Genomic DNA, 24,796 nt, shown 5'->3' on the forward strand with positions numbered 1-24,796 from the left:
TCACCGGCTTGTTGGCTGCTAAATTCACCACTGTAGTAGCCTGAGAGAAGGGGACTGACAGGGGCAAAGCTTTGGCGGTGGTCGGCGCGGCGGGACTGAGCCGTCGTTTGTTCAACAAAGTTAGGAAGACTTCGGTTGCTCTGGTTTCAGCGTTACCTTACATCGAGGCCAGCGAGGCGGCGGTCTGCGGCGGCTGTCTGAGCCTTGATCGAGGCGGCCGCCCTGTCGGCGCTGAGAAGTCTGAGTTTGTTGAACTGGGGCTGTGAAGAGGCTGCGTGCAGGAGGCTGATCCGCGTGGCGGCCTGCAGAGGAGCTAGCGCGCAGCGGCAGGAAGAGGTTCATGGCTTGGGTGGCTTTCTGGACTTCTGAGAAGCGGTCAACAATGCCACTCACCGCGGAGCCGAAGAGACCGGTCGGAGAAGCGGTGCGTTGAGAGCGTGGAGCGCTCTGCTTCTCCCATGTCGGCTAGTGTTAGCCATAAGTGTCTCTCGGTCACAGTCAGCGAGGCCATGCACTTCCCTAGAGCTTGGGCTGCAGCTTTGGTAGCTGAAGGCGAGGTCTGTCGCGCCGTAGATCAGTAACAGCCTCTGGGTGCCTGCCTTTCTCATCCCACTCCGAAGAAGGTCTGCTTGTAGGATCTGTAAAGCGGCCATTGAGTGCAGAGCAGATGCGGCTTGGCGGCGGCGGAATAGGCAGCGGCCAACATAGGCGGAAGTCGCTCTGCAGGCCTTAGACAGGAGCACAGGCTTGGAGCAGCCATCTCGCGGAGGGCAGACAAAGGTGTGCTGCTACCGAGTCCTCGACCGGGGGATGGAGGAGTAGCCTCTCTCAGTGGCACCGTCCACCGGCCGAGAGAGATGGAGGCGTGGGAGCGGGTCCGTGGCTGAAAAAGGGCGTTCCGCGACTTTGCAAGCTCCGTATGTAATTCCGGCAGGAAGGGGCGGCCGGACGCGGGTGTAAGCGGCGATGGCTTTGAAGAAAGCAGCCGTCGAGTCTGTTGGGTGCCTGCTCAGGGGCGGTGACCACTTTCGAGCCCGAGGCGGTCGGCGGCCTGTGTGAGGCGTGTTAACTCCCGCCGACTCGGCGGGTCCTGCTGGATTCCTGGGCGAGGAGGAGGCTTGGGAGCCTGACCACTCCTCGCTGTCTGAAGCCATGATGGAACAGCGGCCCTTATCCTCCGCCTCGTCATCCGAGATGGCAGCAGTCGCGGCCGCTCGGCGGCAACTGCGGCGTCGAGGCGGGGAGGGTGGCGATGCTTTCGAGGGAGAGGCTCCGGCGAGGCAGTCGCTTCAACCACAGTTTCCGGCAGCCTTTGTGGCGGCGCTTCTTCCTGCTGCGGCTGAAGGTAAGGCGGCGTGGCGGTTTCTGCTTTGACGGCCGAGTCGAGCCGCGAGGGTCGACATCGGTAGCTCCTCGCAGAAATCGCATCCGCCCTCAGTGAGGCGAGCTCTGCGTGCCCCAGTCCCAGGCAGAGGCGCCAGATGATGTGGCGGTCTCCTGTGCTGAGAAGAGCGCGACATGAGGCGCAAGTGGGCGAGGCATCTTGAAAAAGCGCTCGTACTCTTTTGTGAATAGTTACGTGAGAACTAGCTTGCTGAATAAAAGGATACGTCGTCGGATGGCGTAGCTTCGCAGGATGGCTGAAGGTGGCTGAGGCGGCCGGCTTCTTCTAGCGCTGTCCACGCTTGCTTGATGCCCCTCGAGCGGCGGCGGTTTCCAGGTCAGCGATCGCGAAGAGCTTCGCTGAAGAGATGAAAATCAGGGTTCCAGCCTACGAACTACGCTTATATGCACTCTAGTCACGCCCATTTTGGCGGGCTTTGATGCAGTGTGGCGCAGACGCCTCTCATTGGATCGCGAGTTAAGCCCAAGCTCGTCTATAGGCTGCAGCAGTTGCCACAGAGCAACCTATGAGCTCGCTAGCTAGCCCGCTCAAGGTCTGCAGCTGCCGCACTGCTTTGACAATGGATACAAAAATTAAGGATAATTTTTTGCCTTCAATATCTCAGAAAAGATGAATCTTTCCCGTAGCGTAAGCTAGCTTATGCAATACGAGAGAACCTCTCGTAAGAGAACTGTCTTCACTATAATAGTAAGTTATAAAGAAAGTACAAATTTAGATGCTGCAGTTTTGTCAAAATAATTTACAAATTATCAGAAATGAACTCTGTGCCAACTAACCCCGTTGTCCCCTATCCAAGTGTGGTTTTATTGTGTCCACTTGTGCAATACCAAAAATATGATGATATTGGAATTTTATTTCCCTGTCTGTCACTCACTTCGACGTTGTGTCGATGAAGCGACACTAGGGGTCTCTGTTGAGAGCCTCGCGCATCTCTGAACTTGAGAAAAGGCCAATGAGAAATTGGCAGACAGAATTTGCATGTCCTGCCCCCAGACATTCCGGTATAAAGGGAGGGAAATGCATCTGTCCATTCAGAAATTTTCTTTGGATTCCAACTGTTGTGTGATCAGCAAGCTGCATTCACAAGACTGTTCACTGCATCTCTGCAAGAGCGTATGCTGTTGGATCTACGGCGCATATCAGCGGCTTTCTCCTTCTCTGCCCGCTAAGGGAAATGGGCATTCGCATACTCAACTACCTCGGCGACTGGCTCATCCTGGCCCACTCCCGAGTATTACTATGCGCCTACAGGGACCAGGTGCTCAAACATGTCCAGAGGCTCCTGGGGCATATGGCATCCTCCGCGGTGGTCGCGCCGCTGCGGTTGATGCATATGGATCTACGGCGCATATCAGCGGCTTTCTCCTTCTCTGCACAGCAGTGCAGCTTTGCCTCCGAGTGCTTCGACAGTGCTTTTAAAAGAGAATATTTTCCTAAAAGAGTTTATTTCTCTAAAAGAGCGATACACAGCGGTGTTGAATGTCCTTTTCAGGATGCATCTTTATAAAGATGCCCTTCCGCCCCTGTGTATTTCCTGGATGCGGTCGAGTTCTCTCCATTCCTGACGGTCACAGGTGCTGCCTCGTGTGTCTGGGCCATGATCACTCCGAGGCAGCATTTGTGGATGGTTCATGTTCTCACTGCGAGAACCTTACTATGGCAACGTTGCGGTCGTGGCTTTCATTCCTAAAAAGGAACGCCACTCCAGCTGCCCCTTGCATCGCTCCTTCTTCCAACGAAATTGAGGATGACCTGGCTGGCAATGGAGGCGATTTGGGGATGGCAGCGGGCTCAGTTTCGCCGGGTGCATACCTACGAACCACCCGCTCCGTGACATGCTCGTTGACTTCCGCCCGGGCTCGGGGTGACAGCGGCTCGCCTCACGGCCAGTCTGCCTATCCCCTTGAGCCCCCCGAGCTAGATGTTGAGCTTGCCGCTGCATCGGAGAGTGTTCCGGTGTCTGACGTGGGAGACTCGATTGGGCTGCCACCCTCAGGTTGGAACGCCCAGTCAGAGGCTGATGCCCAGATGGCCGACATGCTTGCCTGGGCTGCCGTCAGCATGGGGTTGGACTAGAACCCTCCGCACTCCCTACAGCCTTCGCGGTTGGATGATTTGTTCTTTGGGTCTGGGCCCTGCTCACCGGCATCAAGATTGGTTCAAAGCGGTAGACCTGAAGGATGCGTACTTCCACGTCTCGATCTTGCCTCGACACTGACCCTTTCTACGGTTCGCGTTCGACGGCCAGGCGTATCAGTACAAGGTCCTCCCCTTCGGCATGTCCCTGTCCCTTCATGTCTTCACGAAGGTCGCAGAGGCAGCCCGTGCCCCGCTAAGGGAAGTGGGCATTCGCATACTCAACTACCTCGACGACTGGCTCATCCTGGCCCACTCCTGAGAGTTACTATACGCCCACAGACCTACCAGGTCAACTGGGAAAAGAGCTCGCTCGTTCAGATCATCTCTTTTCTCGGCATGGAGTTAAACTCAGTCTCAAAGGTAGCGTGCCTCACAACCGAGCGTGCGCAGTCAGTGCTGAAATGCCTCACCTTGTTCAAGCCAGGCATGACGGTCCCTTTCAAACATTTCCAGAGGCTCCTGGGGCATATGGCATCCTCCGCACTGGCTCCAGACTCGAGTCCCGAGATGGGCATGGCGCTGCGACACCCCTGCCAAACATTCAAACCCTGGACAGACCTCTGTTTTATATGGACAGACAGGAGTTTGCTTACAGCAGGTGTCCCAACACGTTCTGATCACCACAGATGCCTCCAAACAGGAGTTGGGGCGCCGTGTGAAATGGGCACGCAGACGCTGGCCTCTGGAAAGGGCCCCCACTGCGTTGGCACATCAACTGCCTTGAGTTGCTGGCTGTAATTTTGCCCTACGTAGGTTCCTTCCGCTAATAGCGTGCATAAATTGCCATGGTGGCGTGCACTCCCGTAACATGTCACAACTCGCCCACCATCTCCTCCTTTGGAGCCAACAGCGACTCAGGTCACTACGCACCACTCACATGCCGGGCAGCCTCAGTACGGCAGCGGACATGCTGTCGTGACAAGGGACACTCAGCAGAGAGTGGAGGCTTCACCCCCAGTCAGTCCAGCTGATTTGGGATCGGTTCATCAAGGCACAGGTAGACCTATTCACCTCCCAAGAGACCTCCCATTGCCCGCTCTTGTACTCCCTAATGGAGGCTCCCTTCGGGACAGACGTGCTGGCACACAGCTGGCCCCGGGAGCTGCGCAAGTACGCATTTCCCCCAGTGAGCCTTCTTGCACGGATACTGTGCAAGGTCAGGGAGGACGAGGAACAAATCATTCTGGTGGCCCCCTACTGGCCCACTCAGACTTGGTTCTCGGATCTCGTGCTCCTCGTGACAGCACCTCCCTCGCAAATTCCCCTGAGGAAGGACCTTCTTTCTCAGGGACTGGGCACATTCTGACATCCGCGCCCAGACCTCTGGAACCTCCACGTCTGGCCCCTGGACGGGATGCGGAAGATCTAAGTGGCCTACCACCTGCTTTTATAGACACAATCAACCAAGCCAGAGCTACCTCTACCAGGCAACTTTACGCCCTGAAGTTGCGCTTGTTCGCGAATTGGTGTTCTTCCCTGTCCGAAGACCCGTAGAGATGCACAGTCTGGTCAGTGCTCTCATTCCTGAAGGAGAGGTTGGAGGGGAGGCTGTCCCCTTCCACCTTGAAGGTGTATGTTGCCAACATGACGCAGTAGACGGCAAGACTTTGGGTAATCACGACTTGATTATCAGGTTCCTTAGAGGCACCCGGAGGTTGAACCCTCCCCGGCCAAGCCTGTTCCCCTCCTGTGATCTCTCTTTGTGATGCTTTGGTGGACAGCGGAAAGGGAACGCTGTCTCCAAACAGAGGCTTTCCCACTGGGTGGTTAATGCCATAGCATTGGCCTATCACACCCAGGCCGTGCCTGCCCCCTTGCTGGATCGAGCACACTCAACTCAACACTCAAGATGGCCCCAGCCGCTTTAACTCTATGCAAGAAACATGGAGAGAGAAAAGGCGCGGCTTGCTCCCAGTTTTGGCACGTCACCTTGTTCCCCCCTTCAGGGTGTAGGGAACCAGAAGGTTATGATGATTTTATGGGGTGTTGGGGAAGGGTACGTGCAGTCTGACGTGGCCTGTCACTTTGGTTCAGCACATGGCATGATTAAATATAGACCCCTAGTCTCACTTCTTTGACACAACGTCAAAGTGAGTGACAGATGGGGAGCGTTTAGGTTACTATTGTAACCTTCGTTCCCGATTGGAGGGAACGAGACGTTGTGTCCTCCCGGCCACGACACTGAACCGAGCCCCTGTTACGGCCAAACCTCATTCTCGGCTCCTCAGGGCAAAATCCTGAATGGACAGACGTATGTCCAGGGGCGGGACATGCAAATTCTGTCTTCTAATATCTCATTGGCCTTTTCTCAAGAGCGAGAGAGAGAGAGCGGAGAGAGTGCGATCACCTGTTGCCACTCCCAAGCAGATATGCTGTCAGCGTTCTGAAGGTCATCTTTCTCAGTGGAAAAATTGCATCCAAGCGGGGGTATTTCTCCCTATTTCGTGGTAACCGCGCAAGAGTCGATCACTATAGAAACAACGATGTCCTCCGGCATTTTTAAACAGTGTGTATCCAATGTGGAAACTCAGTAAGCACCTCGAGTTCTGTAATCAAACAGTCCTTCCTGTCTCTCAGCTGCAATGAGCCTTAATCCTGAAATTGTTAATTTAAAGCCATTTAAAACAATGTCCTAGCTTAAGTAATGTAGTGGTAATACGAGCGATCACAGAGCGCTGTTCTATGTAAACAATGACTAATGGATTCACTTTACGTCACCAACTGGCTCATATTACACACAAAAATTATCTTTTGCCACCACCTGCTGGCTAACATATGTAATTTCAAAAATAAAGGCAGTAACTCCTAACAGATATGCACTGCTCTTACGCCTTAGTTTAGAATGGCACGAACACAAGCGGAGTGATACACACAGTGAAGCGTCCGAGTGCAGATCCTGTCAGACCATCAGTGCTCATGGAACGTCTCTCGTCCAGTCAGATTTGAGGTCCGGAACTAACTGTTGTATATACAACAGTTAGTTCCGGTCCTCAAATCTTTAAATTATATTGAGAGTTGGTAAAACCTTAAAAAAGATGAGATAACCATGTGTTATATATTGTTGGAAAGGTCTCAATTAGTTGAGTGCAATGAGCAAATGTGTTTCATTCAGAGGCCAAACTGCAGTGACATTTATTGTATGAAATTCCCACCGACACACAGAAATATAATAAAAAGGAGTGTCTTTTTGTCACATTTTTCCATATTTCTCTCTGGAACAGACATATAACAGTAACTTACAGCAGACTACCCCGATTCAAACGAGCCCAAACACAACATAGAAAGAAAATGGTCCAAATTTTTGTGTGTTAGATACATATGTGAACAAAGAAAATACATATTATTCCAATTGGTTTAAGTACAAAAAACTAATTTTTAATAGTGAGATAAAAAAAAATTCATATGGGTCAAAATGACAGGAACACAACATAAGGGTTAATAATATTTATTATCAGTTAATTGTGCACCATATTTTGTTTATTCATAAATAAGGTTTATCAATGTAAAAACAAATGAATCATCAAATCTCAAAAGTATAATTGGACAAAAATAACTCTTATAATACTTAATAATCATACTTGAGATATATATATATATTAACATATCAATCAAACAGTAAGTAAACCTAGGCTACTATATGCACTAAAAATGCATGCATTATAGTCTAAGGGTCAATTCATGATTACTTTTTGTGCTTAGAATAGTTTATTTATGACTAAATTAATATCCGATTACTATTTTTAAAACATGGATACTTGCATGGTATTTCTGCTTGTGGCACTTCAGTCCTCTGTTGTCATGACAGTCAGCATGTTTATTTATTTATTTTTTTCTTCTGTTGGCTTGCATGAGAATCAACAATCTTTCAAATGTATAACACATTGTATCCCACGATTGTGATTCCTGTGTAAATACATTCATGTCGCCTCTGTGCATTAAAATGTCTGTGTAAATGCACCTTTTCTGACCCCTTTAGCATAAAACTTCACCTAAGTTATAGTCTGCACAAGCTATTTGGACTGACGAGGCCTAAGTCAAGTATTTTGTTGGGGGCAACCAAATCTCTCTTTGAATCATTTTTAAAGATTAGAACTCTATCAAAATGTATATAAGGGTTGGTTTAAGCGGTGTTTTTAAAGATTTCCTGCTTCAGTGGCATACCCAAAATTTAAGACTTACAACTCAACAAAAAACAAGGAGGGCCAAGTATAAGTTTGGTATAATTGAAAAGAAAACTTTTCAAATTTTTTTATGATATAGGTTGATACATTCTGAGACTCTCAGCCTAAGAAACTTCTTAAAATCTGAATGTGTAAATAAGGTGGCTCCGAAAAACTGCTTTTGTTTTGTTCCCAATCATGTCAACTGTGTCTGGGAACATTTATGTATTGATACGACAAAATAATCAAAAGTTATAGCATTACAATATAATTGATCATAATGTCCAAAAATGTGTCCTAAAGCATAATAATTGTACATAAGATCTCATTACACACGCAAACATAACAATGATTAAAGGTTTGCATAGCATGCAGACATCATTTTAATAATGAGATTTCACAGAATGAGTTTCATTCTGCGCCATTTGAGTTATCATTGAGTTTGTGTCGTGTACTTGGCGCCATCTCCTGGTGGCTGTATGTAACATTGTGCTGCGTTGGATTATCTAAATATCATAATGGTCATAATGCCTGCATTCATTGGAAAGTAGAGCTTTTAAGCTTTCAAACGATACCTATTTTGTGTTGATCAAGACTGTCGGGTCAATCTGAGTTTAAAGGGTTAATGCACTATTTTAGAATCACTTTGATCACTTTTACAAAATTCCACAGCAACTGACTTTAGACTATAGAGAAATGATCTATAGTGCAATGAACTATAACATTACTATTTCAGAATAGAGTTGCACACTTTTGTGCTAATAAAGCTGTTTTGGTAAAAGTTTTCAGACATAAGTTGAAACCCATCACATAATACTTCAAGCCCTTTCTCTTAATCTAGTAGAAAACAATTATAATGCCACCATTTACAGTATTCAGAGTGCTACAGTTTATCTGAACAAATACAGTTATGCCATGTTCAATCAAAGACCAGCAAGCATACTTTAAGTTTTCCAGTGCGCACACACTCACTGGCAGCAAGGCACACATGCACTTATTCTCAAGCTTTTCGAAATTTGCTGTCTGCCTATTGTTGCTTTATGCAAAAAGCCTGAGTCTGGATAGGACACACGAGGGCCTTATGCAAATCATTTGTCTATCGGCTTGTGTGGGATACTGAAGTGGTGAATACTCTTCTACTAACCCACTTTGTTAAATGTCTAATTTTCTCTGTACCTATTCCATACAGGTTTACTGAGTTTCTCATTGAAGATTTAAGATAGAAAAGAACAAGGAATATAATCTGGAAAGCAACAGCCGTGGATGTTTTTCTGTTATAAAGGTAAGTGTAGAAGTACTTTTCAAAAGTTCATGGCAATTTCAAAATACTGCTTTGATTCGCAGATGCCTTTTGTCTTCTCAAGTAGTGACCGTTTTGTGGAATCATATTGTTTTGCATCGTACCTGTTCACAGCAGACTATATTGACAGATTTAAATGTTTTTGACTAGAAGAGATTAGGGTGGAGAGACAGAGTGATTGTGGTGAATGGTGAATGGGGATACCCTTGCTCTTATGAATATTACAACAAGTCCTTTACATAAAGGAGACCATTTGAAAGTTGGACACATTAGAATAAACCTCAAGATCATTTTACTGGCTGGGCCATACCATGAACTGCCCCAGTGTCTGCATAAAGTTGTGATCCTGTAGGTAAATCAGCTGTATTTATCATTACAGATATTAAGATGAGCACAGACGCTGTTGAACAGACGGAATCTCAGCATGAACAAGCTGGTAAGGAGCCTTTTCACTCTCGGGAATATTGGGAAATGTTGATATTTCACCTTTGGAATGGTAAAATTTCCTCTTCACAAATGTTTGTGGCATTACAATGTAAATAGCATGTAATATGCACAAAGTTGATTGTTGTTTTTCTACTTGTCCTGTTAAATGCTGTAAAATTAACATCAACTATGTGTAAGTAAACAGCACATTATACTAGGGAAAATGACATTTATAAGGAAAACTCACTTCTGCTAGGTTAAAAGGTTTTGTTTTGTTCTATTAATTATATATACATATATATTATTTAAATATAAATGTATATATATTTGATTTTATATACATCATTGCCACAGATTATTTTCCTTGTTTTCTTTTCTGGTTATTGACCTTTTTTAACTTTATTAAGTATGGTTAATTGTGAAAATGGCTTTTTTATTCAGCTTTACCTGTAGTTGAAATGAGGATCATACATTTCATGAAGTGCCACTGGGCTTTTTTACAACGGTTAGTTTGTGGTTATTACCCAAACTTTAACTCATTGTGTTGATGTGACACTGGTCACGCTCTCAGGCTAGTCTGTGCAAATGGCTTTGTGCCACCTTTAGCATGCGAAATGGAAATCTTACTATTGTTTTTCTACCTTTCATTTTTAATCCCAGATATAATTTCAAAAAGATTAAAAACGGTTGCTACTTTTGTTTCCTAAATTACAGTAAAAGCAGTTGGTTTTAAGATGAGTGTTTAGGTGTGAGATGCATGCAGCTTGATGGATGTGAAGTGTACCAGGATGTATGTGGGGGTTTGTTTGCAGTGAAGCGCTCAGAGCCTTAGGCGATACTGAATCATTGTCCGGTTACAATGGCTTCTGTACGGAACAGTCTTGCCGAAATGAGGAACAATAGAAAAATGAGGATTCAGAGAGAGCAGAGTATTGTCTCTGAATGTTAAATATATATTTCACGTATGTTCTATCACCTTTGTGGTGTGTGTAGTGTTTGGGTATGGATTAGGATTCGGTTTAATCCTATCAGAGATCCTGTCAATTCATGTGATGTCTCCAAATATTTGGATTGCACTAGTGTTGCTCATGTTTACAAATAGGCTTAATACTTGTAAAGCCTAAAACTAATGAAAAGAAATACGTTTTTTATTTTCACAGTCCACGATCAGTAGTTTTATGATGTTTTATTGTTTTGGACATGTAAACAATAATATGTATTATCAGTTCTGCCACATTCTCAACAAATTGGCAAATACAGCACATGACATGTGATGCCCATTATGAGCACAACATTTTGGCACATAATTTGATATGATGTCAATAAAATACAGGACAATTATAATAATATTTACATTTAAAGGTGTGTGTGTGTGTGTGTGTGTGTGTGTGTGTGTGTGTGTGTGTGTGTGTGTGTGTGTGTGTGTGTGTGTGTGTGTGTGTGTGTGTGCGTGTGTGTGTGCGAGGGTAGGAGATGCACCTGGAGGTCTGTAAGTATTCAAATGTGAAGTCCTCTAAAGGTTGCCGTGGAAACCGGCTCATTTGCATGATCTGATGATTTCCATACTGGAAGTTTGGCTCGGGAGAAGAGTAGATTTCCATATTGTGGAATGACTGAGTGCTGTTCTAACCACAGCCTCATAGAGCTCAATTTGAATTTCAAATGAAGTGAGATTACCTGGTATTGATGACATTTGAACCCACTCCTCACCCTCCTTACTCAGTTTAATAGAGCTTTTGGGGATTTGTTTTATGGTATGGCATTATAGGTGATGAAAAGCCACCTTTTCCACCTTAAAAGCTTAAATGAAAACGGAAACATGAAGTAAAATGATTGTCCAAGCAGGCTGATCCAACTTTACACCATCATGTGAGTGGCAGACAAAATGTCAATACATCACTTTCAGTGCGATGCTAAGTGTGATTATTATTGTTTTTTTCTAGATATCGAACAAAACGGCATTGACTTCTCCAGACAAGTAAGTACACACATTTTATACACCTCAAAGAGCCTTTAGAAAGCTTAAAGCAGCCACGACACACTTTTACGAGGAAAAAATACCACAGCACACCACTATAAGGTCACATAGGTACACTCTATGAGGTCACAGGTGGCAAGAGTGCTAATTGGATACTGAAAATACAACAAATTTGCTTCTTTTCTAATTTGTAGATGTTCTTTCAAATTACTTATTGCAATGCCACAACAAATTACAGGAATGCAAACTCATGAAGGGCGAAAAAGGTGAGAGAATCACTGGTCCATGAAAATGTTTTCCAGGGATATTTTTTTAAAGAATAAGCTAAAATCATCAATTCCAACTATTTTAGTGATTTTTAAGTTTATTCAAGTTTACAATTGTGCAGAATTAGCAGCAAAATAAAGAGTATTTTGGTGAGGCTTGCTTCTGTTTCACAAATTTGTTCATTTTTCCCCTCCTGGAAATGTCACTAGGTGGCGACAAATGAGCATCTTATGTGCTGCGAGTAAGTCAGTGAATCATTTTGAGTCGTTCATGACCGAAATCTACCAAGAGACTTTATAGTGTTTAAGCATTAAAAGAACAAAGCAGATCTATAGTCTTCCTTCAGCCTGAGCATTATTTTGCATCCAAAAATAAAACAATAATAGTGAATTTCAAAAACGTCCTTCTCCTTTATTATAACAAATCTACTGACTTCAGTATAAGAATTATAAACACAAAGCAGATCTACGGTTTCATTTTCCTGCAGATTAAAACTGCTGGGCATGACTTTTATCACAAAAGAACACAATAATAAACAAATAATAATAATTTTGAGTTTCAATAATGTTCTTTCGTCATTGTAACGGGTTGAGTCGAGGTGTCAACACTCGATGTTGACACCTCGCTCTTGACCAGCGTCAAGCGCCACATCGCCCTTCACATGACAAGAGTTGCAGAAAGCATCACAGAGGGCCGATTTTACGAGTTTGCCACATAAAAAAGCGGGAGGTGTGCACAATAAACATTGAAAACATGTATTTGGAAGAGAGAAAAAAAGCGTACTAATTTTATTTCACCAAGAAAACGCTTAGACCTAAACATAAACGAGTCATTTTATTACTTTTTGCTTATGATTAGGTCGAAGCTAAATTTAAATTAGTTCAATAACTGGGGTCTCTGATATTCATAAACGATAAGGTAATTTTTAATTATAAGAAATTGTGAGAAATTCAATGTCTCTTCACAAATTTGGACAGTTTTTAAATATTTCTTGTTGCATAGTACTCTCAAAGACATTGTTGGTGAAGCAAAAACTTGCATTAAAAGCACTTTGCTGTAAAATGACGTCACTTCATAGACTTCAATATATTCTGCTGCGCTGACTCGAGTCATGTGAAAGACCATTAATGTGTATAAATATCACATATCAGTCACATTTGCACATTAATTGCACATTAATAGCTCTTCCACCCTTTTCTCTCCTTTATGAACAAGGAAGACAAAAGATTCCGAAGGGAACGATCAACATGCACCTCTCATTCAGTCAGTTGGTACATGTCCCGGGTCATTCAGCTTGTTTACAAATGTTAGTTTCACGAGTGCCTCTTCTCCAGAATTCAAGCTCCATTCCTGTCAGACACAGATTCACTGTGCACGCAGCATGTGATTGGCCGTAGCTACCTTGGTAGGACTGCGGTTGCCAAGCACGCGATTGAATACTGCTGTAATCAATCAAGCAGTAGTCCGACCCACATTCATTTTTTATTTGTTTTTATCTATGCATTTGTTTATTTTGTGGAATTTGATCATTTTCCACAGCACACCTGACAATCTTTTACGGCACACTAGTGTGCCATGGCACAGTGGTAGAGTTACAGTGCCTTAAAGGGATAGTTCACCAAAAATCTAAATTATCTCATTATTTACTCACCCTCGTGTTGTTTCAAACTGATATGACTTTCCTTCTGCTGTGAAACACAAAAGGACATGTTAGGCAAAAAACTTCAGTCACCATCAACATTCATTTTATGAAAGAAATAAAATGCATTGAAAGTGAATGGTGACTGAGGCTAACATTTTACCTGACATCTCCTTTCATGTTCCATGGAAGAAAGAAATGGTAAAAAAGAAATTTACCACAATGGTTATGGGAGAAAAAAGTTCATACAAGTTCAGAACAACATGAGGGTGAGTCATTGATGACTGAACTTACATTTTTGGGTGAACTATCTCTTTAAATGTACCATTTTGGTGTTCAGAGCACTTTTTAGTGTATTGTCACTCAAGGGTTGAATGATAAACAGTCTGAATGACTCTCATTTAAGTACAGATCTTTTGTAATGCTACACAAGACATTTCAGCCATAACAAATATGATTCATCATCTCTTCACATCAGCCTGTCACACGGTATTGTCGTGAGGACAGTGAAAAGTTTTGTGTACAGGAACTAGCTTCAAGCTCATAAGGACATTTGCATACTCCGCCTGTGGGAAGGGAAGGAATGTTTGTTAAAGGCCCTCTCCCATAGAACATGTCAAGCAACCTTACTGGTCTCTGAGTACACACAAAGAGTGCATGTATTCACACACACATATACACGCTTGAGGACCACGACTTGATATTATTTAAGTCACTAACAGTCACTTGATGCATGATATCACTTCTTGTACAATTCGATTCCTGATTCGAAATAATTGCTCAAAGGAGTCGTTTCTTTTGAATCTACAGTGTGAAACGTTCAGTGCTTCCAGTATACAAGTAATCTTGTATTGATGTGCAAGTTATGAATATCCAACTCAAAGTTAAATAAGAACTGCTGAAGTCTCACAAGCCTGAAGTACAACACAAGGCTACAAAACTGTCAACAGTCTAAACTGTCTCTGGAACTGTCACTGTTTATTTAATGATGACCTGTGACTCTATTAAATCAAGCAGTGCCGTTACTAATGAATAGTTGTTCATGTATAATTAAAGATCCAAGAATTTTGTTGTAATAAGTGGAATTTTATAAAATAATAAATAAATTAATGAAATATGCCATCACGTTTCCTGCTGGTTTAGATTTCTTTATTCAAAATAGAGTAAGGATCTATTATTGGATTGTATTTATGTCTCTAAAAAGTCTGCAAACACAGCTTTTACTAGAACTGTATTAAATTAATTTCTGATTTGTTATATCTGCCCTCTAGAAGCCGGAAATGATCTCATTATTTAGTAACAGACAGCAGAAGGTATTAATGCAATAAGAATTGCATTTCTCATTTCTCTTTATTTTGTATTTTTTTTTTTAAAGTACTTAAAGAATTACTGGAATTGTTACTGGAATCGTTAAGGAATTGGAACCAGAATCATATAATTACTTATGATTCCCAACCCTATATGAGACTTGGTGACTTTTCGTCTATTTCATATCAGAACACACACACACACACACACAAACACACACACACACACACACACACACACACACACACACACAAAACTTGTTGATGTGACAGAAAAAAAAAGTTACACTTTTACTCTTCCCGGTCAAAAGTGACCGCCATAGGAAATTAATGGAAAACACTAGAAATCTGATTATTATTTTATGTATTTTTTATTTTTGCATAAAATAAAACATTAAGAGAGCAAAAAACACACACACACAAAGCCTAACTGGTCAGACTATAAAACAAAACAATTCTTTTGAAATTTGTATAAAATAAAACAATCAGCCACAATGCAGAACATACACACCAAAATTAATTGGTAAGACCACAACACATCTACAATGCTGAACATGGGCACACGCACACACACACACACACACACACACACACATTCATCTTGCTACAACCAGGGACAAATAAGGTTATTGCTTGTTTATTTCAGGTAATTTTGGAAGAAGTCTGCACACGTGCGCGCACACACACACAGATCAAAGACATATACAGATCAAAAGGAACGTTTACACTCTTTGTAACACTATGTTCAGGGTTGAATGTAATTATAATGCATTATTGCATAAACTGATAAAAATAACCTCAAACAAACCAAACAAAATGCTAAACTTTGACAAAAGTAGTCTTTGATCATGTTTAAATATATATCTAAATGCAGAACTTGAAAAAATCTAAAAAAAAATACCCTTCTCTTCAACCGTGGATGAATCTGCCACCATCTAGTGTTTATACTTGTAATTTCATCTGGTTTTCATATATTTTAAAAAAAAAAAAGGACCCCACAGTTCGATTCTAGGGACTTTAAGCTTTCACATGGTATATGCTTTATGAGGATTGGTTCAGTATTTGAGAAAATATTCATTAAAGAGTTTTTTATGTCAAGTAAATAAAAACATAATACTCAAAATAAATACCCAAAAACCCACTCAAAATGCACAACTCTGATCCTTTTACATGTTTGAAGTTAGAGTTGTAGAGTTCATAGCAATTAAGAAAATTACACTCTTTTTGTTTCCGGTCACTTTTGACCGGAAACAATTGTAATGTGATTCAATAATGAACAAGGCATAAGGGTTAAATAGAACCGCTCTTATAAGCATCTGATCAGCCGAGCATCAGCTTGACTAGCATGACCCGCCTGAACTGACACTATGCATAATTTTGTTAAATATTTTGCTTGATAAAAAAAATGCCATTAGGTTGGTCATATTTTGCAAATATATTCATACATTTATGTATGTGTGGCTTAATTTTCCAAATGTTTCATGAGTTTAACAAAACCATTTCTTTTATCTTTAGATAAAGACAGAGAACCTGAACGATTCACCGCACTCTGGATCATCACACAAGACATGCCACTTAACTCAGGGATCACCAGTGCCCGGTGGGCAGCTTACTGGGGTATGTCTTGATTAATTTCGCCATAGAGTATCTGAGCTTGGCACACAGATCAAATCTCAAAAAATCAGTCAAGAGCATATCTAGGTTATGTTGACACCCAAAAGTTAAAAGAAAGAACTCATATTTTGCTTTAGGAAAAGGAATTGCAACATTAGTTTCATGACATTTAAGCATATTTCCTACCCCAATCCTCATTACCATAAAGCAAATAATCCAATTCACTGCAAAAGATAATTTTGTAAATGTTGAAGCGAATGCGTCCCCACCAGGGCCGTATCAAGACAGTGTGGTGCCCCTGGGCACTATACCTCTAAAGCCCCCCCCCCAATCAGACAAGACATAATCAAGGTGATTTCTCAAATGTAATTTCCTAACTTGTCGAACTACATACATGTAGGCATATGAGCAGTGAGCACTATATTCAAATGTCTCAATTTATTAATACTACCAGGGTTTCCCGCAGAAAATGTGTTAGTTAAGGTGGTGGTGGTGGTGGGGTACTGAAACTTGAGTCATATCTTTTAAAGATGTATTAGTTTGTCAAGGTAATAACATTACATCTAATATTCCGTCAAAATGTCCAAAGCTTATTACAATCACTGCTTATGGCAGAGCTGACACCTAGCATCGCTACAGGCTATCCTCCTTGGTTTAGAAAAAAACAATTCAAGGGCCCTTCGGTAATTGCACTCTTTTACGAGTGGGCCATTTATGCATATTTTCATGCAGGCTGTCAGACTGTTCCCCTGCAGTCTGTTCCGCAAGTCTGTCTTGATCTATATACATGGAAAGTGAATGAAGTTTAGATTAGCGTCGAGTCGCTCCTTTACTGTCGAGTCGCTCTACTAAAATTCGCGCTGTGAACATAAATCCCGCCTACTTTGATTTGATTGGTCATCTCAAATATTCTGACATTGACGAGCAGTGACAGACCAATGAGGTTCAGATGAACACACACACACACACACACACACACACACACACACACACACACACACACACACACACACACACACACACACACACGCTCGGCGCCGCTGTGGAAGAACGCGCTGATAACAAGACTGAAGCGAACACGAAGGCTTATCACATATTTAAAGATGGAAAGGGAGAAAACAGGACAGAGTAACACGGCGAATATCGCTCATATATATTTTTTTGACGACGTAGTTAAGGCGGCAGGCGTGTGTTGCTTAGGCGGCCGCCTTAGTTTCAAAGTGCTGCGGGAAACCCTGACTACCATTAAAACACATTTGATTTTTAATCAATGTAGAATGTGTAACTTAAAAATAAACAGATTGGTGTGTGTGTGTGTGTGTGTTTGTTGGGTGACAGTTGTAGGTTACAGTTTGACAAGAGTTTAGAGTGTGACAAAAGCACTTTGTTGTGTTTTATTGCGAGTGTACACGAATATAAGTAAACACTTTGCAGTTTGAATGATGTCCTGTATGAACAAAATGACGGAGTATGTTTTTATGTTTGATCGCGCCCACGGTTCTCTCTCTCTCTCACGTCACACACACACACACACACACACACACACACACACACACACACACACACACACAGTTCGATCGCGCCCGCGCCTCTCTCTCTCGCTCTCTCTCTCCACTGATCTATATAATGACATTCTATAATAGATCAGTGTCTCTCACACACACACACACACAGTTCGATCGCGCGCGCGCACACACACACACACAGTTCGATCGCGCCCGCGCCTGTCTCTCTCGCTCTCTCTCTCCACTGATCTATATAATGACATTCTATAATAGATCAGTGTCTCTCTCACACACACACACACACAGTTCGATCGCGCGCACACACAAACACACACACAGTTCGATCGCGCCCGCGCCTGTCTCTCTCGCTCTCTCTCTCCACTGATCTATATAATGACATTCTATAATAGATCAGTGTCTCTCTCACACACACACACAGTTCGATCGCGCGCGCGCACACACACACACACACTCCAGCATTGCAATCTTGATCAGACTGTTCATTATGCGAAATAGAGCGATATGTATCGCTATTTAGTTTTATTTATTTTTATACCGTGTATTCTCCGTGTAAATTCGTGCACCGAGACGTGACGCCCGTCTGTCCATTTTGGATTTTGATTCATTTTCTGTAGCCGTTAAAAAAATGACACATTTGCGCGTACTTGTTGTGGACCAACTCAACTCTGACAGATTGGGGAGGGGGGGAGTGATAGTGGTCATGTAATCTTCATTTATTTATAATTTATTATTATTAGGGCCCAAGCCTTGAAAAGGCAAGGCCCTATTGTTTTCGTTAGGATTATTATTATTATTATTATTATTATTTTTATTTATTTTTTTTACGACTATTGGGGCACTTTTGGGGCTCTTAACGTGCTCAAAAACTCTTGAAACTTTGCACACTGGTCAGAACCCGCGGCCATTAGGGCCGGGCTGAAGATGGTACCCGGGCGTGGCAGGGGGGCTCGACAGCGCCCCCTGAAACAGGGTCCGAAAACTTGGTCCATAAATCAAACACGCTTGCATGTAATAATATGAAACTCGGTACACATATAGATCTCATCGTTTCATATATCCTTCATACTTTTACTTTTTACCCCAGCCCAACAGGAAATCGTCTATTTAGGGTTCTTTGGAAAACACATGCAATGGAATGTGAAATACTCCTCCTAGAGAATTCCACCAATCGCCACGAAACTCGGTCAGCATGAAGTCAAGACATTGAGGATGAAAAATTGACAGCGGATTTTTGATATCTCCAACGGTTTGGCCGTGGCGAGGAAACGAAAATATGGCGCGAAAAGTGAAACAGGAAGTGTGTTATAACTTCTGCATACATTAATTGATCTCGATGAAACTTCAGCGGTGTGTTCGCTGTAAGAGGCCGATCGCATGGATGTGAGTATTGTGAGTCAAAGTTATAGCGCCACCAACTGGCAGAAGGAAGTGTGTCACTTTCAAAATGCTTTGAAATCACCCTCTTATTTTTACCCAATTTACTTAAAACTTTATGTGTATAATGTAAACACACGGCAGATGTAGACGTGTGAAAGGATTATTGATATCTTAAATACTGTGGTCGTGGCAGCGCTTCAAAGTTGAATATTCTTTTTTGATGCGTGGTGCAGGGGCTCAGTAGCGCCACCTGTTGACAAAAGTGGGGTATTGGTTTTATACTTCGACCTAGAGTCACAAAACTCAGGAATTATATTGTTCTCATCGAGCCGGACAACTTTCTAATTTACAGTCATTAGCTCAGACCAACAGAAAGTCAGATATTTTGGTTTGAATGTGGAACACATTGCAAATGAACTTTGAAGCTCCAAAAAGCACACAAAGGAAGCATAAAAGCAAGGAAGTGTGTTATAACTTTTGCATACATTAACTGATCTCGATGAAACTTCAGCTGTGTGTCACATGGATGTGACTACTGTGAGTCAAAGTTATAGCGCCACCAACTGGCAGAAGGAAGTGTGTCACTTTCAAAATGCTTTGAAATCACCCCCTTATGTCTCAATTGAACAAACAGTTGATAAAGAAATCGGGTATCAATATATTGAATTATGAATTATTGCAGTGATCAACTGTGATGTCCGGTTAAGATGAAAATAAACTATCGCTCTGTCTAAGCGATTATCTTTCTGAAACACGTCACAAAAACTTACAGAAACGGATAACACAAACATGATGTTGGAAATATTCACTTATCAGAATAGTTATATTAAACTTTAGTCTATTTCAGTTAAAGCCATTTAAGTTATAAAGCTGTCTCATGTAATTTCTCCTTTAATTCTATAATATAACCACTAGGTGGAGTTCTAAGCCTATTTTCTGTATTCTCGTTGTTTTAACGTATGAAGAAGAATTACATGTTGTTGAGAACGCAGTAAAGTGTGACGCATATTTCGTTCTGTGAGTTTTATGAGTACTCCGAGTCTTTATTAAAACCAACACATGAAACATATGTCTAAAGAAAGTAGGGATGGGCTGATCGATGCTAACGTATCAAAACTTCCGAGTATGATGTTGTTTTAGGGTTGTCTGACTAGAGCTGTCGCGATAGTCAATATATCGACTTATCGCGACGATATATGGAAATGAGCGCGATCATTTTTGGTGCCGCGATATATTGCAACTGATAATTTGTTTTATTATTAAAAATAATAATCAGATTCATTTTTACATTAAAATGAATGTCACCAACATTTTAGTTGATCGCGCTGCCTCTGTCATCTTGTCTGCACTCTGTATCGGAGGCGGGGCTCAGGCAGCGTGTCCACACACACACACACACACACACACAGAGAGAGAGAGAGAGCGGACACCGTCAGGTGAAGAGAAGGCGTGAACCAACTGCATTTTAAAGTGTTCTGTTTCGTGACATCTTCAGCGAGCCAGTTAGGAAGAACGAGTCCAACATGGAATTCATTTCAAAGCCGCAATCTTCAGCTCCGGTGTGGGAACATTTTGGCTTTAAGCCGAACGAGAGAGGAGAGCTAATTAACGTGAACGAGCCGGTATGTCGACTGTGTTTTAAAACAGTAGCAACGAAAAGAGGCAACACAACAAACTTAAAATCGCACCTAAAACATAACCATCCCACCCAGTTTTTCAACCTGGGAACAACAACTGCAGCTGGAGTTGGAGAGGGGCCTTCTTCCAGACAGTTATCTGTTGCAGATGCCTTTTCCCGACAGTGCAAATATAAACGTGACAGCCGAAATGGCGCACACTCACGGATAGCGTAACTCGCTATAAGAAAGACTGTTTAGCACAGCTGGTAACATTGTTACCCCAGTAAGATCCTGCCTTAAGCCCCACAAGGTAAACATGTTGGTGTTCCTTTCTCGGAATCTGCCTAACAATTAAAAAACTAATCTGGCAGCAGAAATGTCCTGTTGATGCATCTGTGCCTTTGTGTGAGACACTTTAAAAGTTTAAATTTACATATTAGCCTACTTTGTTTTGATCTAGTTCTTGATACCTTGCACTTTTTTGTTAACGAAAGTGTATTTATTTACTTGTTTTATTTATTTGGGATATATTTTTTCACATTTCACAATGTCTAAATATTGAATAGAATAAGAATAAAATGTTCTTTGAAACAGTGTACTTGCATTATTATGCTATTATATTGTCATTATGTAATCAGTGGCATAAAATGGTCTGAAAATTACAATAATATCGTTTATCGCAATTAATTTATGTGCAATATATCGCACAACAAAAAGTGACAGCTCTATGTCTGACAGATTATTTTTGCTCGCATCTTCACGAAGGTTTGTCGGTTGTATACAATGTTTGCCTGTTTGAACGTTCAAGCGATTTTACACTATTCAACTCAACAAATGTGAAAACAACTCAAATACATGTTTGCGAGCAGATTGAGTGACACAGCGATCGAGCCGCGTCGTGTCTAACGCTCGCTCGAACGCCTGCTGCTTGCGTCTGAACGGACAATTTCATACAACAAAGTGTAAAAATACATGATATATTGAGGAGTCTGTTATGTCTCACGTGTGTACGTGCACACATAGACATCAAAGGGGGCTTGAGCACCTGCCCTTTTTCTTCCTCGAGAGAAATTAGTGCCCTTTTTTCTGGGGTGTTTATTTTTATTTTTTTAATAAATAAATTAATATATATATTCCTGTTTGCGCACAGCTTCCCTGTCAAACAAATATATTTATTAAATAAAAAATCAAAACATCAGGTCGGTAGATGAGATTTTGTCGTTGCCCGCCCTCCCTCTCTCCCTCCCTCCGCGTCGTGTACAGTGCCTCGACTATACAGCTAATTAGCCAAAAGCAAATATAGTTAACTTGTGTCTTGCTAACATTCATGACTCATGAGCTACTAGCTAATGTAATAGGTTAGCTAAAGTCTAGCTAAGGCAATATATCATGGCCATACAGGCCAATATACTGTACTTATTGGAGACATTACAGGTGAATACAGTCACATTTGTGTGATGTACTTAACATAATGATAAATAATCTTAAGATATTATATCGTATGCTATGTATTGTGAATACACCCATGTTAAACATAAAAATGTACTTCCATTGCATATCATAGGAACACATAAGCGTAAATTATAATTACATTGATAAACCTGTACAAAGACCTCCAGATAAATACTGGCCTTCTGGATTAACACATTTAAGTGCTGCAAAAGATATTGACCTATGACATCCTATGACATAAAAAATTATTCTACATTTGAATTACCTCATAGATGTGACTATTGTGGTTCACGGTCATAGGCCCTGTCCTAAATGGCACACTTCATATGAATTTTCAGTCTTTTGTACTTATTTCATGTGTCCATTAACTCCATGAGACCGTAGGGTGTCTCATTTTGGGTATCAGAAGGGTGCTCACGCATACTTTGTGGTTGATAGGTGCCCTCGATGCGCACTTTTGCAGAGCCCACACTGATGCAAGCTCTACAGCACACACCTTCTTCTCGACAGTCAAAGCGAGGTTATGTTATTGCCCATCGTGCACAGCAACCCTAAAGGCACGGGGGTGGCGGTGCCACCGGCTTGGGCCCGCCATCGCTGCTTGCAGCTATATTTATTATTATTATTGTTAAATTAGTGTCCATAAACAAGTTATGTATGGTCTTTCAAGAATTTCAAGTTAATAATATAACAATTTACGAAAAATATTTTTAAAGCTTGTGTCATGTGGTGCCCCCCTAGTGGTTGTGAATGGTTGGTGCCCCTGGGCACTGGCCCAAGTGCCCTTATGGATAATCCGGCTCTGGTCCCCACCCATGGGCCTGACGACACTTTGCTTACTTTCGTTCACATTTACTACTGTATACAGTATAGTCTACTGTCCAAAAATTTGAATAATGTTGACTGATACATACAGAATTATACATCTGCATATTTTTCAACATTATTAACACTTTTTGACAGTAGAGTACAGTATATAGTAAATGTGAATGAATGTAAGCAAAGTAACCAGTAGCGGCTCTTGGCCACAGATATACTGCAGGCCTGTAGCCAGCCTAGTGGAAGGGGGGGGGGGTGTTCTTTTTTTCTTTTTCTTTTTTTCAAAAAGTGGACCTTTTGCAGCTTTCCCCTCATTTTGTATTTAATTATGAGGTTCAAATACTTAATTTTGGTGACTTTTTATGGATTAGCTTGTCTGCTGGTATTTTAGCATGCTTTTTGATGCACTGAAATATTTAATACAATGTTGTCAAATTGCAGACCAAGTATAACGATATTCCGCGACCATGACGCTGCTGCCTGCTTTCTCTTCCGTCTCTCTTTTCGCCCCATACTCACTATCAAGCTGGATGTCATTGGCCTCGCTGATTTAGCGCGGTAAAGTTTGACGTTCGACATTCGGTTTCGCAGATGTAAGGGACCGTCTAAAAACTCCACTCACTACGCTAAAACATAGGAGATGTCCACTCATTCATTCAATTCACGTGCAAGTTATAAAAAAAAACTGTAAAATAAATTTTCACATTCAGAATGTTCTTATAACATCCCAGAGGACAGACAGACATACTACAAGTGAGATTATTACTGTATGATCAATTATATAAGTACAGTAATACATTTTTGAGGATAGTAGATACTACTTAATTAGTAGTTATAGGAACATTCTGAATGTGAAAATGTATTTTACAGTTTTGTTTTTCATGTATAACTTGCACGTGAATTGAATAATTCTCCTTTGTTTTAGCGTAGTGAGTGGAGTTTTCAGACGGTCCCTTACATCTGCGAAACCGAATGTCGAACGTCAAAATAATTTTACCGCGCTCACAGATTTTGCTGAGTGCATAACGTAAGTTGCTGCGCATGTAACTCCTGTAAAGGATGATATAAATGAATATAAAAAAACTGACTTAAATTCTGGACATTCGGCAGTGAGGGTGGGAGTGTATCTATAGGCTATACGCATTTACACGTTTCCACAGTACTAAAAAACTAAATGTTTTATAATGATAATAATGTTTTATATCACAGCACATTTAAAACAGAAAGTTTCAAGAGCAAAGGCTGTTGAATTTTTCATCATACGAAGAATGTGGTGTAATTGCGGGGGGATGTCTGTTGTTTTTAGGAGCTGTCCTCCCTGCACTCTCTGCCCCAGCTCGTCCTCATGCCTGGATCTCACTTGTCCTCCCCTTCATCATTTCTGCTCTCTCAGGCCCAATCCGGACACCAAGGTCAGTGGATATAACTGATCATATTAGGGTGATCTTGTTTATCATTGTGCTTCATTGACAATCTTTCTTTGTCTGCTTGAACTACAGAAGTGTTTAAATACATTACTGTTTTCCACAGCACTGCTGCAGCCCAATCTGCTTTCCTTGCCACCTCAGTCTCAAACAGGACTCCTACCACACCAGCCCGGACTAGCACTCACTCCTCAGGTAAACTACTGCCTAATGTAATGTTGGATTATTTATTTACAGGTGCAAAGTGTCGTTTCTTGGCAAAAATACTACTTCCCCATCTGCTATTGTGCAGTGAAACATATCTCACGATGTGGTTCTGCTTAAACAAACAGTCCAATGTTGCC

General features: G+C 41.9%; 1 protein-coding gene across 1 annotated transcript in view; it reads left to right on the forward strand.

Annotated features, from left to right (window-relative positions):
• The window catches only part of pou2f3 (POU class 2 homeobox 3), a 42,618-nt gene that overhangs the window by 9,614 nt on the left and 8,208 nt on the right, over positions 1-24,796 (forward strand). Inside the window, exons 2-7 of the mRNA XM_052093247.1 lie at positions 8,894-8,986; positions 9,384-9,440; positions 11,374-11,408; positions 16,137-16,238; positions 24,335-24,440; positions 24,559-24,647. Of these exons, the coding sequence (XP_051949207.1) occupies positions 8,968-8,986; positions 9,384-9,440; positions 11,374-11,408; positions 16,137-16,238; positions 24,335-24,440; positions 24,559-24,647 (408 nt within the window). The 5' untranslated portion in view covers positions 8,894-8,967. The remainder of the gene's footprint in view (positions 1-8,893; positions 8,987-9,383; positions 9,441-11,373; positions 11,409-16,136; positions 16,239-24,334; positions 24,441-24,558; positions 24,648-24,796) is intronic.

This window comes from Xyrauchen texanus, chromosome 3 (assembly GCF_025860055.1).
Source record: "Xyrauchen texanus isolate HMW12.3.18 chromosome 3, RBS_HiC_50CHRs, whole genome shotgun sequence".
Classification (NCBI taxonomy): domain Eukaryota; kingdom Metazoa; phylum Chordata; class Actinopteri; order Cypriniformes; family Catostomidae; genus Xyrauchen; species Xyrauchen texanus.